The sequence below is a fragment of the Haliaeetus leucocephalus genome, unplaced genomic scaffold (genome assembly GCF_000737465.1).
Source record: "Haliaeetus leucocephalus isolate CR32 unplaced genomic scaffold, Haliaeetus_leucocephalus-4.0 Scaffold146, whole genome shotgun sequence".
NCBI classification, from domain to species: domain Eukaryota; kingdom Metazoa; phylum Chordata; class Aves; order Accipitriformes; family Accipitridae; genus Haliaeetus; species Haliaeetus leucocephalus.
Genome location: NW_010972582.1, coordinates 913,539 through 931,198, shown reverse-complemented (window position 1 = coordinate 931,198; position 17,660 = coordinate 913,539). Strand labels below are relative to the sequence as shown.

General features: G+C 36.8%; 1 protein-coding gene across 1 annotated transcript in view; it reads right to left on the bottom strand.

The window, feature by feature from the left end:
• Window positions 1–12,611: 12,611 nt before the first annotated feature.
• Window positions 12,612–17,660, bottom strand: part of NXPH1 (neurexophilin 1) — a 142,163-nt gene continuing 137,114 nt past the window's right edge. The window contains exon 2 of the mRNA XM_010561474.1: window positions 12,612–14,562. Coding sequence (XP_010559776.1) covers window positions 13,801–14,562 — 762 coding nt within the window. The 3' untranslated portion in view covers window positions 12,612–13,800. The remainder of the gene's footprint in view (window positions 14,563–17,660) is intronic.

The following is a 17,660-nucleotide window of genomic DNA, read 5'->3' as shown; positions in this document are numbered from 1 at the left end:
ATACGCCTGTGTTTATCCTTGAGGCTTTCATTTTACAAACCCACAAGGTATCAGGTGTTTGATGAGACCAGTTTAGAGCATACTTACGGGATACACATTTTGTCCTAGCAATAGGGTGCAGCAGCACTTAGATAGTTTTGAGATACTAGGCAGTACCTCCATATTTCCTTTTACTCCTCTTCCTCCCTAACCTTCCTTTTTATTATCCATAAAACACAACTTCAAGCTCCCATCTCAGTTTAGCTAGTTTTTGGGACAGAGGCTCTCTGTGTTTGTGGCTGCACAATGGCTGAGATCACAAATCCTATTATGTAAATATTAAGTAATATAATAGTAAGCAATAAATAACCGTATGACAAATGTCAAAAAGCAATTATTTCCATTCCTCTTTTTGCAATGGTCTGAAGGGAGACAGGACCTTTTGTAGAACTGTTCCTATTGCAGTATCAAGACCACACTCCTTATGTTCCCTGGGAGTGGGATGAAGAGGTGTTTATTTTTGAAGATGAGGAAGACAAGCCATGAAATAATATATCCACTCACTAGACCTTGCTTCACAAAAACAGAGAAAGAACAGACTGATTCGGCTATCTTGTCCATCTCATTGAGAGGATTCAGTAATGTTAGTCTACGAGACAGCTACACCTTTACATAGCCTGTGATGTCTTTGGATTGTGGTAGTATTCACTAAAATCCTGACAGAAAATCCAGTGACACCAGTGTGAATCTTGTCACAGGTTTCAGTGGGCTCGAAGTTAGGCATCACATGAACAGTCAGATATGCATTTGAGACTGCTCCAAAACCAAGTACTTCAAATCATGTCAGTGTTTTTATTTAAGCAAAGAATGACAGGAAATACAGACCAAAACCTGACCCAATGTGAATACTTAGACGACCTGAATACCTCAGAGTGCAAATTTGACCTTGTAACTATGACCTCTGTGAAAATGATGCAATGTGACTTGCCTGAACAGTGAAATGCTAGAACATCATATCTCATTCCATAGTCAAAAATACACACAAAAGAAAATGCCAACTCTTAAATCAGACACACCGTACCCATTTGCAGATGATGGCCAGTTAGGTTACTTCAAATGACTAGCAGACAGACAGAGTTTACAGTCAATTCTCTTATAACCAGCAATTTATTTTCAGTCCACAGACCTTCCAAACTACTCTTCATGATTCAGATTGTCCGTACATGATTTTTTCAATACACTAAGGTCATCTGGTAGTTCAAACATACAAGGAAAAGATTGGCAATAATGATGCTCTTCAATAACTCTTTTCAGAAACTTCAAAACAATGACCTGTAATTGTAGATGAAGAAATGTTGTCATCTCTCAGCAGAATGGCTTTTCTTCAAGTGGAATATGTACACTAAAGGCCCTTACATAATTGTCTAGAGTAGTAGTGAAGGGGACAGGGAGAAGTGTGAGGATCTTCACACAGAGCATGCAGAAACAGCAATGGGTAGGAAAAGGTGGAAGATCTATCTTCCTTCCTCATGCAGCAGGAAGGAGCACAAGTGAGAAGAGACTGTATGGATGCAAGAGGTGATGCAGGGCTATACAGAAGAGCTGCTCAGCAGTCATTGTCTCCTCCCAGCAGCATAGTCCTTGGAAAAGCAAGGTTCCACACTGTCTCCTACTTAGGCTGATGGTTAAGAGTACTAATAACAACAAAATATAAATAACTGAAGAGTGGAAGGACCCAACTCTGACAGAATTTCTGCAGGAAATGAGCCAATTTATGCTTGTCAGGCTGTGAGGAAACTGAGAATAATTGGTATTTTAGTTCTAATAGTGAACAAAACTGCAAATAAACTCTGAGTATATTGACTAATCAGTGAACAAGTAAATAAAGAGACACTGACCTCCATTGCAAAGTAAATGGTCTTTCCTCTGTTTAATTAAGCTGTAGAGGTTAGGTTCACAGAAGGCCAAATGCACCTTGAAGCTCATCAAGTTTGTCCTTATGACACTGAACCCAAAATTTCACAAAATTCTTGTTTAGCTGATGACTGGCCAGTGACGTCAAATAACCAGACCCCCTTCCCTAAAAGACTTCAGGCCAAAATTGCCCTTGTTCAGCTGTCGTCTATAAAGAGAGGAATTAAAATCTACACTTCTCACAATTTTTAACCATAAAACTACAGGACACTTGAAGGCTCCTGCTCTGCTTAAGTAGTGACCACAATGAACATCTGAATACCTAACATATGTCTAAGCCTGAGACATTTATCTTCTTGAATCCTTGGAGGCGTTCGATCTGGTAGGCTTTTCCAGAGCACATAGAACAGAAGAGAAGAGGAATTGTAGCCTTAGAAAATGCAGCTACAGTGGAGAAGTTGACAGTGTAGAGAACTGAATTCATGTCTTCCACTTTCTAGGCAAGTGTTGTAACCAGATGGTTTTCATAGGAATGGTGAGGTTGAACCCTGTATATTTTAAAAGGGAAACCTTTGTTCAGTTCTTTGAAGGAAAGAAAGGACTTAGGGCTGATTCAACTTATACTGCAGCTGTCATGAGATCTGATTCAGAGAAAAAGATAAGACTGAGTGTTTGGAGACAATGGGCCAGGAGAAGAAGAAACAGAAAACTTCTGTTACCAGCAATCTGCAGAAACGAGACCGGTGTTAAATGAAATCAATTCCTCGGTTCCAGACCAGTCTCCACAAATTTGTTCATGTATTTTTTACAGCCAGGCTTGAACTGACTTCACTTACACAGTGAACTTACCTCCCTCCAGCCCAAAAGCAGTGCAACTGTATCACCTAGGTGATGGTCTCATATTTAAACCCATCACAGAGGTTTATTAGCACAGAGGAGTGCGTTAATGCAGTCATATGGCTTCCTCCTCACATCCATTCCAACCAGAGCACTGGCACAGTCTGTCTCTGCCTGCAGGTAACCAAATAGACCTGCACCTTTGTCTTCACATGAAGCTACTCCACATGTTATGATAGCCACATTAGAACCAGACATAGAGAGCTGACAGTTAATAGTAAAACAGTGTAAAGAGTAGCTGTAGGTGAGCTTTGTCTTCCAAATATTTGTAGTTAAAATTTTATAAAGAAGGATGAAATTCAGTTGAAAACTAAATGACAAAATTTAATGATGAACAAAATGAAATAATATTTATAAAGTTTAAAATCCTTGTTTTGATGAGATGGTAGTATTAACATATAATGCAACCGTGCATAGTTTCTCTTAAGCATGTGGTACCCATTAAAATGTAGGAGTTTGTCTTAGAGTTATACAAAACCATTTACCCAAACAGGAACTTCTGATCCAGGCAAAGACTGTGTTTGTGACACATACATACTAACAGGCCAGAGCTATTTCTAATCCATTAGGAACTGTCAGCATAAATCCCAAAGAAACTACAAATATCCTCCTCTGGAGAATTATTTCACTCATTAATATGAGAAAGAATTAGGCCTTTATTAATTGTTGCTGTTTCCAAGAAAAACACTTTTCTGCCTTGACTTTACACACAAAAATCTACTTAAGGTTTAAAGTTTATGACCTTCCTTCCTCCCAAAAGCAGATAAATGATAAAAGTATCTCATTCTCTCAACACATGAAAGTTATCTCTTCTGTTGAATAATCTGGTGAGTCTTCTGTTTAGTCCCCAATTAATCATTTCTTTAAACTTGTGTGATTGCAGTCTAAAAATGGTAACTGTAAAAATGCCATCTTGGTTATTCTGGCAACATTAAAACCCCACCTATGTCATCTTGCAGTGATTTAGAGTATCATTAAAGACTATGAAAAGCTGATGTTGTAACTTTGAAAGGGAAAACGGGAGGAGAGAGATACATTATTGAATACCAAAATCATCTTGATAAATGGGGGGAATGGTCTGAAATCAATAACAGGAAATTCAATAGAGACAAGTGCAGCGTGCTACACTTGGGGCTTGTCTACACAAGCAGGTTAGTACAGCAAACTAAATTATACATTTACTTGCTGCTGCATACTAACTTTTCATGCTGACACTCTTGCTAAGCAGTAAGTATAGCTCTGTGTGATGTTGTCTACTCCACATGTTGCACAGAGCCAGCATTAGCTAAGGCTACAAGTATCCACAGGGGAAGCTGGCATAGAAAAGCTAGTGTGCTGTAAATTTGTACCCTATCTTCCTGCAGTTTACCAGTTTAAATGCTCCCTTAGGCAGAAAAAATCAAATGCACAAATAGAAAATGTAGAATTACAGGTTAGACAGCATTACTGCATGAGCAAGTTGTAGTCAGCATAACCAGCATAGTCAGTGATAAATGATGAAAAATAACTATGATATTGGTATTACATACAACACTGTTACTAGTATATAGAAAGAAACAGAAGACAATTATTCATATTCTGCTTTGCTCACTGTTGGTAAGACGTCAACCAGAATACTCTGTTTTCTTTGGAGTTCCACTCTTGAAAGGATAGGCAAGTTTTAGAGTAGTCATAGGAATGCAGTCAAACATACTATAAGAACCAAGACTGATTAGTCTAAAAAAACTATGGGTGATGGCTGAGTCTGGTAACAGCCTTCGAAGATGTAAAAGAATGCTATAAAAGAAACTCCTTTTTATTTTTTCAGTCCAAAGGGATTTGGAAGGAAATAATTGCTTTATTTGGAATAGTGATTTTCAATACTAGAACTTTGGAAACATTGAAGTATACCATCCTGAGGGGTGCAAGAGCAGGTCAACAATGGGAGCAAGGAGAAATGGGTATATTACTTTCATTCCTAACATCAAGACATGCCTGTTCTAGGGGCGGGGGAAGGGGACAAGAGAGAGAGAGTTCATGAGTAGCTTCCTTTGGGGAAAGGGCACAAGAATACATGGCTTGAGAAATATTGGCTGAGTTTTGGGGCAGATTACCTTGAAAGAACAAGGAATCAAGCACACTGGAGAGTCCTACAAACAATTCATAGTTTAGACAAACATCTTTAAGTGTGGTCTAAGCATTCTTGAAGCTTTTTCTGGGCAGGAGATCAGAATTAGGCAGCTTTGCAACTCCCTTTCGTTTATCTCTTTATAGCAGTCATGCTAAAATGTAGACCTTCTAGTGGCCTCTACTTGGCTCAAACACATTCTTTGCAATTAGCTGCAGGGCAGCAACATCTATTGATTGAAACCTGAGAGTAAGTTACTGGGACTCTAATTTTACGTCTGATCACTTCCCACCCAGTTTTCAGTGCCTCATCTAACTTATCTTCCTTGCCTTCTATATATGTAAAAAGAGATTATAATATCATACTTATAATTGAAAAGAGAAATAAATAAACATGATGTTTACAATTATACATAAAATTATGCTTATATATATGTGTTGGTTTATTGTACATTTGACTATTTAATTGGCATTCTATGTGCCTCCTGGTTATCTATATATAATTTGCATCATTGAACAGGTTCTATACTGAATTTACAGCTTGCATGTTATAATGGGTTCAACACATCTTATATTAAGATCCAGCTAACCTAAATAAAGAAGTCTTTGAGTTGACTACATTTCTCTTCCACAGAGGCAGCAGATGGAAAAGATCTAAAACTGGGAGATGAAAAATCAGTACTTGCTAAGAAAAGGGTGGAGAGTAAATTTAAAGTATGCCAACTGGATAAACTGAAAGTTCTGGAAATTTGCAAATTCAAAATGTGAAAGGGGAAATTATGATAAAAGAAATTTAATTGCCTTCTTTTGGCAACTAGCCATCAGATGTTCTAAGCCATATAAGAGTAGTAAAGGGAACACAATGTAAACACTTTTTTAAAATAATGTTGATATCTGGGGGAGAATGAGAGGAGGTGGAACAAATAGAATAGGCTGGCAATTACAATTGTATATTAGCCTGCTACCTAGAAACATACAAGAAATAGCAGGAAATTAAATGGAAATAGTGTGTATTTACTAACAACGGTGTGAAATGCTGTTAGTGATTTGTTCTACCTCCAAGCAATTCATTTTGCCTTTTAGTGATATTTAGACATTTACTGGCAACAACTTTCTTTACATCAGTTCCCAGCCCTATGAATAAAGTACATACTTTTTTTTTTATGGCATACTTAAATCTTTACCTGAAGATTAATTATAAGTACCACTACCACTTATTACTTAGTATTTCTAAATGACTTAATGCAATCATCTCATTAGCTCAATTTCAGTAAAATACGTAATTATATATCATCTCATCCACTTCAATGTGTAAAACACATTAGTGTGAAGCACTACTCACATGTGATCTGAAACAGGCAAAATCACTTCAAACAAAAAAGTGGGATAAGAAAAATCACATCAAACAGGGAAGAAGGCACACCAGAAATCAGTCAGAAAAGAACAATAAACTATTTCTTATATATGACGTCACATCAGTGATTTAGAAGTAGGTCTAAGTAATTTGCTAATGAAGTTCACAGGTGATTCTTATATCTGTGAGGTTAGAAGTGTATTAAAAATGAGCCTAAAGAGGTAGAGCAGCAGAAAGTAGTGGTGTGGAAAAGCAGCTACTAAGATATCTGAAGACTGCTACTTCAAAACTCAAATGGTAAATGAGAAAGAACACCAGAAAGCAGTATAATTAAGGTTTGCCATTTCTATAAGTAGTAGTGGAGAGCTCATTAGAACTAAATTTTTTGCTGTTTAAGACCTGAGAGAGACCATTGTAACTATGAACGTGGAGGAATGTCATTAGAGAAAGGTGATGAGAACCTTTATCATTGGGATTCCATCTAAAATATTGCATTCATTTGTAGTGTTTAACTGTAATAGAGACTGAGGAAATGGGAGTTTTTCTGAAAAAACCAACACAGTTCTTCTGGAGTGGTTAATGAAAGGCAACTTTATGGGTAATACTGGTGCAATTAGCAAAATTATCTAAATGGAGAAAATTTGTAAGATTCCCATGAATAAACGAAAGGGATGCTTTTACCTCAGTAGGAGGAAAAACCTTCTCTCAGGGGTCTAAATACAGTAACAGTATAGTCTGCAGGGGAAAAAAGTAGAAACTTGCTCCACACTTGTAGAACAATGGTAGAAAAAGCTTGAGAAAATAATACTTCATTGGAAAAGGGAGAGATTACTTAATAAAATGTTTTTCACTGTAATAGTTTTGATAAATGTTGGCCAACAAGTAAGTCTCCGATGTGCATAGGAGATATTATCCTCCCATAATATGGGGTGGTACTGGAAAATACTGGTGACCTTATGAGAAAAACACAGTCCAAAGTTTGCATCAAATATCCAAAAGATTGTTACTCCTGTTTTCTGCAGGGGTATAGCAGATCATCTTACTGAAGCTCATCAGCTAAAAGTTTTCATTAATTATTCTTAAGTCATGGAAGATTCATTTGGGAATCTCCTTGCTAAAGTCTCATTGACACACAAGCTGTGTTGCTACTGACTGTCCCCATTATTAACTGGGCATGACCTACAGGTGATTAGCAAAATAGAGATTAATGCACTTAATGTCACACGCTTATATATCAGTTTGTTTCATACAGTTTATGAGTGAATTCCACACTTGGAGGGTTAAAATGAATGATTGCTAGGTAAATGCCTCTCCTATACCTCTAGATTTAAATTTAAAAAAACAAACAAACAAAAAAAAAAAGGAAACAATCAGAAACTAAAACAAAACAAAAAAACCCCAACCAAATAAAACTGTAACGAATGCAAGAACACCATGGTCCCTGCCAGTCAAGCTCTATTTTTTCTGTTTTGTTCACCATCAGCAATAAGAGTTCTGGATTCTAAATATAGCCAGTTGAATGGATTCCAGAGTATTTGCCACTGGAGGGAGTATGTTGCAATCATTGAAACATCCTTGCAAAAAATTCCATCTTTATTCTCAAGACCTCCCCACTCTATGACTAATCAAAATACTCTACTTCCACCATAATAAATTTCATCACAACTATAGCTATTGGATATTGTAAGAATTAATAAGACTTTTTATTCACTCTCCATAAGTGACCCCATTTTTCCTCAGGTTACCTGTTTCTAAGTAGGCTTTTGTATCTCATTTTAGATTCACTGTGACCTAGATGAGGAACTGAAAGTCTTATGTTATTTATGCCTCTGCCAGCTCTGGTTTTACTTATTTTCTATGATGAGCAGATCTGTAATTACACTGGGCTTCTCCCAAGAACTCAGTAGCCCTTCCATAAAATATTGGACAAAGTATCTGATTTACTTTTTGAAATGGCTAATTTCCACATGTTCACTGACATATATGAACTGTTTCAACTTTATAAAATTTTTTTAGTCCCTCTAATTTCCTGTTAACAACAGGCAGAAGTTCATTTCACAGACCACTAAAGCCTTCCCTCATAGTAATATCTCTACTTGCTACATGGCTGAGGTACACATTGAACTAGGAATAAATCTCACACATCCATCTTCTCAAATCCTATCATCTTTGACAATGGCACTATAGCTCTCTTAGAATTAAAGTTCAAGTTATTGCTTTGCTCCCAATCTAAAGCACCTACAAAAATCTACATTTTATTTCTTTATCCCAAAGGCAAACTGAGATAAAGGATTTAAAATTATGTATACCATGCACAGGCCATCAGTCCAAGCTGAAGCAGAGATCCACCAGCTGTGCCCTTCAAATAGAATAAAAAAATTGTATAGACATATTATAATGAGAAAATAAACTTCTGTCCAAAATAAAGTGATCTCCTTGTTAGTTTGGATAATGATAGTATTTTAACTAATTAGCAGGGAATATAGAAAACAATAAAATTTTATTTTTAGCCATAGGATGCATCAACCATTTTGGAGGGATCATACTGTATTAGATCATACTGTCAGGTGTGTACTACCCAAGGAAATGCAATATTCCCACAGTCCTGCAATTTATTGAATCTTTACAAATGACAGTTTAATTTTAATGAGCGCTCCTTTCACAGCACAAAGTGTTAACCTTATCCATAGATACTGACTTTCTCAAATTTATCTAGAAAATAAATTAACCAGTGGATTTTAGCATAATTTCAGTAAGATACTGACCATTCTTTTTTTAAAAAAGAAAAAAAAAAAAAACAAAACTTTTTATTAGACAATAGTCTGTGCTTCCACTGTCAAAATGTTTTGGGAAATAGTATTCATACATAAAGTGGTAACAGGGTAACTCATCAAAGGACTTTAGTATAAATTATAATCAAGGCTTCCATGTTTTAAAACATGTGCAAAATTAATCAGTTGCTTCACTTCTCATGAATTCCAGACTGATACAGTGGAATCAGAAGTTTTGCAAAGGGTCAGGAATGCTTGTATTTCATTGATGTATATATGAGTACTTAAAAACAGTACCTTTTTGAGAACTGTGCATATTTTTTACAAAAAACTAATTCCATAAACAATATACCTCAAATTTATAAATACATGATTTACAAGAAATCTGAAATACACTGTTGTGAAAATCGGGAGTTCTTTGCATCAAAACTATTTCTGGATAGGTATTATATACGTTTCTGTATTATGCAGCTCCTAGAACAACAGATCCTTGATGCAGCCATTTGAGGTCTCTGGAAATGTTAGCCACACAGTTAAGTACAGATCACTAGAGACAAGATTCTCTTCCATTGCTAGATACAGTCAGATACAGTTTCACCACCTCTGTCACAGAAGGACATGGAGGACCCATAGGATGCTAAGACTGCAGTTCAGTGTCTTCTGGTGAAGAATAGTTCTTCAGATCAGATGCCTAAACTTTAGGTTAGTTTTGCTGTAAAAGTAGCAGATATTTTGTAATCCCAGTTTTCCTCCACAATTCTCTAACACATTGTTTTCAGAGTAGTTTATTATATTCCTACAGGATTCCAAGTTACAGCATAGGATTCAGAACACATGAGGATGTAACGATTTAATCACAGTAAAACTGCCCTCTGACTAAACCCCTGGAGTAGTATTACTTAAATCTCTAGGATAACATGCACCAGAACACTACAAGAATTCTATTCTGCTCTCCTGTAAATGGAGTTTGAATATTTCTTAGTTCATTGTAAATTAGTACAGTAAATTTCAACAGTTTCTGACATCATACTTTTTAAGTAAGGGAAACTTTGAAAGACAAGGTCATGGTAAAGATGAATTTATTAGTTTGCTTATTATCCATGCAAACTTGGGAAAAGCGGAGAAAGGGATAAAACTTTATGAGTGACTTCATAAGGAGGGAAGAAAGCATATTTTTCCATCCCATGCTGAAGTATTTTGATAAAATTAACAAGAGAGAGTCTCCCAGCTTTCCATCACTGGTTAGAACTTTGATCAGTGATTTTTGCAATGTAAAACCACGTTTGCTATATCCTGGATTCCTTTTCTCAAAAGCATGGAAGCTGACAAATAAGTTCTATCACTGATCCATCCAAGGCAAGTTTAATATATTGATCTCTGCTCAGGTGCATGATCCATGTATTTTTGCAACAGCAGTAATTGGTTTCATTAAAATAACCCTATTTGTGACTTCTCTATGTAGTGAAAATAAGACACAAAGCAGGCTTTAAATGTTTAAAAAAAAAAAAAGGTGAACAAAACCAGTCTCTTCATTTCTTAAAAATAAATAACTCAACCTTCTTTAATCCTAAAAATATACTTTTGGAGATATACATCCTTATTATGTCTAGAATTAGTGAGTTATAGTGAGGCAACTTTTGTTTGGCCTAGCACTCCATTAAGGCATTGTTCATGTGCAAGACCCAGATACCCATACATACATTGTTTAACTGAATTAAGGCATTCATGTTCACTAAATGCCTTTTTCAAATGGCAAAACCCCAAACATTCTTTAACAAAGTAGCAAACATGAAATATTTCCAAGAGACTGATTGAAATGCAATGAACTAGCACCTAAGTAACACATTATGTATTTTGATATTAGATCACTGTTTCACAACCAGATCACCAAAAGAACTCTTCCAAGTTCAAACTCAAGAATGCTTATGAAGAATACCAAGTTCTTCAAAGGCTTAAGACTAAAAAATAGTATGACTGACTGTGACAGAGGCAGATAAAGTACCAAATACCACAATTAAAAGTATCAGAACCATTGCACGATGAATAATTCCTTTTTGTATTGATGTTACTTGAAAAGTGGATAAATATATATAAAAACAGAATGTATATACTTCATATGTTTATGGGAAGTTTTAAAAAAGAAAGAAAATAATGAAACTGTACCAGTAATAGTATTTCACATCCATTTTTCAGAAATATGAATGAGAATACAAAGCATGTAATGCTCAATCATAATACAGATTGCTAAGATTGCTAATCATATTTAACGCTGGAATTCTACATACTATGAAATTGAAATTTGTATTGAACTCAATAGCAAAATTCCCACTGACTTTAATAGAGCCAAGATTTTACTCTTCGCTGTAGCACAAATTACTTTATGGTTTATATTCAGAACAGTTACTTTCCATAGAGCACAAATGAGGAAACACTACCTGTATAATTACAATTCCTGGCAAAGGAAAAAAAAAAAAGAATTGTATCTCAGCATATTCCTGAATGAGATCAAATTCTGGACTGTATGGCTTCGACAATTTCTTTCTCCAAATCTACACAGGGTCCAGGGTCACAAGTTTGTCCCAGGAAATGTCATATATAATAAAGAAATTCCCACAAGCATATCTGAAGAAGCCAAAGCAATAATAATATGGAAGTCTCCTCTCTTACTCGTACATCAATGGGAAAATGTTTACTTGTCAAAAATGTTGTCAAACATTTGCTTTGTTTCATTGTCATTTAGGTTCTGCACATTTCAGCAAGAGAGGTCCACAAATGGAAGTTGCTTCAAACTTCTCACTTCTTGAAACTTTAGTGGAGTGTTTATTGGGACTTTGGAGAAGCTGTTCGTGACACTGTGCATATTTGGAAGCTGACCCATATCTGTATTCACAGGTTTGACACAAGAGCACAGAACCTGGGGGCAAGGGTGGAAGGGGGAAGAAAGTATTGCAAGGAATGATAATTCTGAAAGATATGAGATGAAATACTGAGTTCTTCTTTGGGCAGCCTTCTTTTAGGCATGGACTTGCTATAGTTGCTGGTTATCTGGATGCTGGGGGTAAAGTATGCCACTATACACAAAAAAACAACAACAAAAAAAATCTATGAGCTTTTTGTTTATAGGAAGAAAATTCCCTTGTACCATAAAAAGGGATGTCTTCATTCCATAAAGAGAGATCAGTGCCTCAGAGGAGGTTAAAATTAAGTTAAGGCAAAGACAAGGCCTGTGTACATAGAGATCGGCTCCATGTTTCCCCACTTCTAAATGATAATAAATCATTTTAAACAAAGCCCTGCTCCTGTAATTTCTTTTCCAAGTGGGGGCTTCCACTCAAGTTAGCCAGACCCTTCAGTAATAAGATCTGCTTGCTAAGAATAGGGCCCAAGAAATTTTTATATATTCTACACACGTCTATATGTATTTGCACACACACACACACACACACGTACATATACATGCACAAACACACACACACACACACACAATAAATATATGTATATATATGTACATATGCAAAGAGACAAGATTGACAAGCATGTCAGACTTGGAGTGTTATCCGCCATTTAAACTACTATCTACACAGTACATATTGAAACTCAACTTTAAGATTTTTTATTTTTATGTACAGTTCATTTTTTTCTCTGGAAATAAAATATCTAAATACAGACAGACTGTAATGTTGTATATGTATAGCTTTCAACAATACTTTAGCTGAATAAATGCTTTGTACATAGTTCTGTCTTTTAATGGAGTTTACAGCTACATTGATAAAATGGATTCCTCATTTCCTTGATTGTTTTTAACCAATAACAAGCAGAGAGACAATTACAAGTTAATATTAATAAGCAGCTCAAATAACACCGGTTAAATTATGTACAATACAAACCATTCATACAAATGAAGACTAGGATATTGAATTTGTTACAATATTTTGTAATAAAGATAAGACAGCCACTTATAACTTACATGTTCTCCGCCAGGCATTTTCCTTCTTAGAGATCAGTTGGAGAGTTTTTAAGTAGCTTAGCTGGCCTAAACTCAACCAGGTTTAAAGAATCAGAGCTTAAAGAGTCAGAGAAACATGAAACCAGAATGTCTGCCCACATGTAAATTCCAAATGTTTGCCCATCTTTACTAGTAACAGGCTCGCTCCATGGAAAAAGAGCCACCTAACACCACCTCGAATGTGCCTACTGTATGCTGGAAAAAAGTCACGATGCTTTGCTGTGTTCATATAATAAGGAATACTGAAATCTAGACACACATTTTTCCCATTTTAACAAGTATTTACTCCTACAGTATTATTTACCAGCACAGCTACTCCAAGCAGTAGAATGCATGAGTGGGGATTATTGATTGGCGTGTACTCAAAGGACTTTCAAAGAGATTTCCATAACAGTCTGTGTTAGAAACCATTCTCTGTCTAGTTAATCCATTTTGCTTGATGATAGGTTATCCTGAAACCTTAGATATTGGACAATGAAAGCTCTCTTAACAGGAATCTCAATAGATGTGAGCTGAAAAGAGTGTGTGTCTTTGTGTACGTGTATGGTTTTATTTCAAATCCATAGTGATTTACAACTAGATTGATACATGGAGCTGACGGGGCAAAAATTACATTAGATTGTTTTCCACTAACATATTTGCAGCCATTTGACATCAGCAGCAGCAGGTAGACACATTCCAGGCAATAGATGTGGCCTTCCTCCTTGAGGTTACAGCCCTGTCATATGACCTCTTTTATTCCCCAGGCTTCAGTCTCAGACACACGTTGGTCCTCACCCTGATGGGAAGTAGGGTGTGTCACTGTGGTAGTTGTAATCAGGACACACCTTCTGTACTAGTTTATAATCTGTACTATAAAAGGAAATGTAAATACAGATTACTTTAAAGGGCTTGGAGCAGAGCCATGACACGTGGCTCTGGGTCTGCTCCTGATAACAGGTTTTTGAAGGGTCATAGTTGCAGAGTGTGTTCTTGGTAGCCTTGTCAACCTTTTCGTACTCAATTCGACAGTTAAAGGACTTGGAATCTTTGGCATCAATCACCGTCTGTTGTGCCAAGTCAAATTCCACTATTTTTGTAGGGGGCACTAGGCTCACAGATACATTCCCTTGACCAGTGGAGTTATGCCTGAAGTAAACACTAAACGTCCCATTGCCATGGTCAACGATTTTCCCCGTTATTAACAGATTTAGCTTCACAGTCTTGATGTTGGAATGAAAATCGCCCCAGCCAAACATTTTCTTAAATTTCCCAGTTTTGACAATGGGCCGTCTCTTTGCTCTGGGCCGAGGCTCTTGCAGGTCTGTGGAGTTCCTCAGCCAGTCCCAGAGATCTTGCTCAGAATAAGTTTCTGGGGCATCGTATCGCAGGTCCAAATCTGTATCATTTTCCTTTCCACGAAAAGTCTGTGACAGCAGTCGGCTGATGGACAAGTCTTTGCTACTTTCTGTCCATATGTGCTTTAGTGTGGATTTGGAGCTTCCTGATTTTAGAAGTTCTGTTTTTCCTCCATTTGTTAAATTTGCACAGGTAACCTGAAAAAGAAAGAAGGGAAGAAGAAAGAAAGGATATATTGAGATACGTAATACAAAATCCATCATTCCCACCCAAGACCAAAATGATCAGATTTCAAAATCATAGGGATTTTTTTTTGAGAAATTAAATTATATCTCTGTACTCAGTAAAACAAAACAGAAACATCTATTTTCCTCTTCTTTCCAAGTAGTCATTACTTAATTCTCCTTTGTCAGTCTTTTACACTGGCCTTCAGATTTAATCCCAGCTATTCGCATTATTTTTCAGCCTGAAATCTACTTCCATTATGATGCCTGTAAGTGATGAGTATGCAATGAAGTACTGCAAAAACTAAGGTACACAGCCATGTCATCCTCCAGTCTTTATGTGGCTTTCATTGGCCATTTCTCATCTCAGAGTGAAGTACTCTTGCTTGAATGTTGTCTCTCCAAAGTGACTGTGTCTTCCACCATCACATTCATTTATTTTTGCTGTCCCTGGAGTCCACTGTCAGGGTGCTGTCTTCGTGGTGCCAGCCTGACCATGCTCAGAGTCCGTGTCATTATAAATCTAATAATAGTAATATAATTTCCCTACTCCTTTTATGAGTACACATTGGTCTGTGTTCTTGACTGGGACCTTCAGTCACAACTACAATATAAATAATAATGAAAATTTTAATGCGTTTTGCGTCAACAGCTGTACGTATTCTGTGCTGTACCTCAGTTAATGCAAGAGGAGTCACAGTCTTCTCTCATAGTCCCTTACAGATTAGATACTGATTTGCCTTGTCTGTATCTAGTATGACATGCATTTCTCCTTCCTCACTTCTTTTTTTCACACCTTCCTCCCCAAACAAAAACATGATCTGTGCAAGAAAGCAAGCCATTTGTGTATTTACAAAAAAAAAAAAAAAAAAAGGGCCACCAATTTAATAGTAAAAAAAATCCTGCAAAATCACATTTTTAAAAAATACAAAATCTTGCACCAAGTTCCTACAAAATCATAAACTTCAGCCATAGTTTTTCACAGAATTTAGTGTCAGAGCAATTTGTTTTATTTATATTTTTTCTCTTTGCCTTAATTGTGTGGAAAACAGAGAACAGATGCAGCCTTGCAGCTGTCTGACATGCAGCACTGGTAGAGAGCTCTGACAGAGCGTAGCAGGAAGGGCTGGAATTGGCAGGGGGTAGTGGGTGGATGGAAAGGGACCGACAACACCCTTAGTCCCATTCCCCCTAAAAATTCGGACCGGATGCACTGCCACATTTTTTAACATTTGTCCTCTGAAGAGGACATCAAGTTTCTTATTTCCCTTTTCATGGCTAAATAGGAGATTCTGAATATGCCTGTTTTATTCCTCTGTGTTCTGGCACTGATTTACATGCTTCTATCATACTTGCAGTTACATCTTTCTCTTCACTTAAAAATGAATTGAGTGTATTCCCAACCCAGGAAACCCATTGGAAACCAGCTAGTATTTAAATCATGTCCCCTCCCTACTGGTACAACTGGAGGTATATGTCACGGAGGATATCTATCACAGCCTGGCCTTTTCATTTCCTAACAATCATGGAATTGAAGCATGCTTTCATTAACTTCAGTACTTTTTCAAGGTCAGTTGAAGGCACATACATAAAATCAGTCTAAATTGTCTTAATACATTGATCAGATAGGAGGCATGCCCCCAGCCTTTTACAGTAAACAAATAGGTAAATAAATCTGTCACATCCCACACTATACCTTCCCTGTGCATTTCAGGTTGATGGGCCAGTAAGGCTAATAGAAAAAATATGGCTTTTATTTAGAATTTTGCCAAAGAGATGACTTCCTCCTCTTTTGAATGGAAGGAAGGATTAAAACACAGACTAGCATTTTGATAGCCAGTTTGTAGCTGCATCTTAGCATCAACACAGTGAGCCAGGAGAGAAGCTGTAATGAAATGCACTGATGGTGCACTGGTTAATGAAGCAGCAATGAAGATGTCACAGGGAGAGAGAAAGAGACTCAGAATATAATTTTGCTGTGGCATATGGGGAAGGAGTGCAAAATAAGAAAAGAAATGTGGTTAAAAGGAAAAATATGCCTGTCTAGCATGAATCTGTCAACCTGCTATGAATCTAAGCAGTTAGCTAGCAGAGCCAGCATACCTGCAATCTGTAGGTAAGATACAGATTGCTTACCACTATATTTTTCTTTGCTCACAGCTTGTTTTTCTTTTGTTTTCCTTTCTGCATCCAATGATTTACATTTCATAGGATTACACTACAAGTTCCATGTAACAAGACGTAATGGTATAAAAATCTTCTAAAGAGAAGGTCTCTTTTTTTCAGATGTATAAAACTGAATACCCAGGAAAGGAAGGAGGTATTTTCTGAAATGGTTGCTGATTGATCCAATACAGGTGGTTTTTTGAAAGCCAGTATATTTCATGAAAATGGATGATTCAGATTCCATGCATGCTACACTGCTTCATACTTGATCTAACAAATACAATTGATTGTTACTGTCATCAATTCTGTAATACCTGAAAGACTTCTCATCATGCAGTTAGCCCCGAGACCTCTGTTTGTGATTTTCATGTGTGTAACTGGCTGCATTCATGATTAAAGGCCTGAACCTGCCCTCCCTAGTCAAGTGCCTGTGTAAGCACTAGAAAAAAACAGCCCACAAGGGTTAATAAAAAAGCTCTAGAATTCATTGTTCTTCACTAACATTTTCCAGCCAACTGCTTTTTCATATACTGTTAGTATACTATGTGCTGTAGAAAGTAGCTATATGTATCCTCAGAGACTTGCATACCAAATAATACAGAGCATTGCTGTGTAATAGAATTTCTGCAAATGCAGCACTTATTTTTACATGAACTGATCCACAATTTTCTTCCATCTCTCTTCTTTCCAACCACAAGGCTGCAATAATACAGGAAAGATCATGCAAATCCATGAGATTTTGCACTTAGTAGTTGTATTGGTTTTGTGTGGCAAGGTTTTGGTAGTGGGGGGGGGTTACAGGGGTGGCTTCTGTAAGAAGCTGCTGGAAGCTTCCCCTGTGTTCGAGAGAGAGCGAGCCCATACCAGCCAGCTCTGAGACGGACCCGCCACCGGCCAAGGCCGAG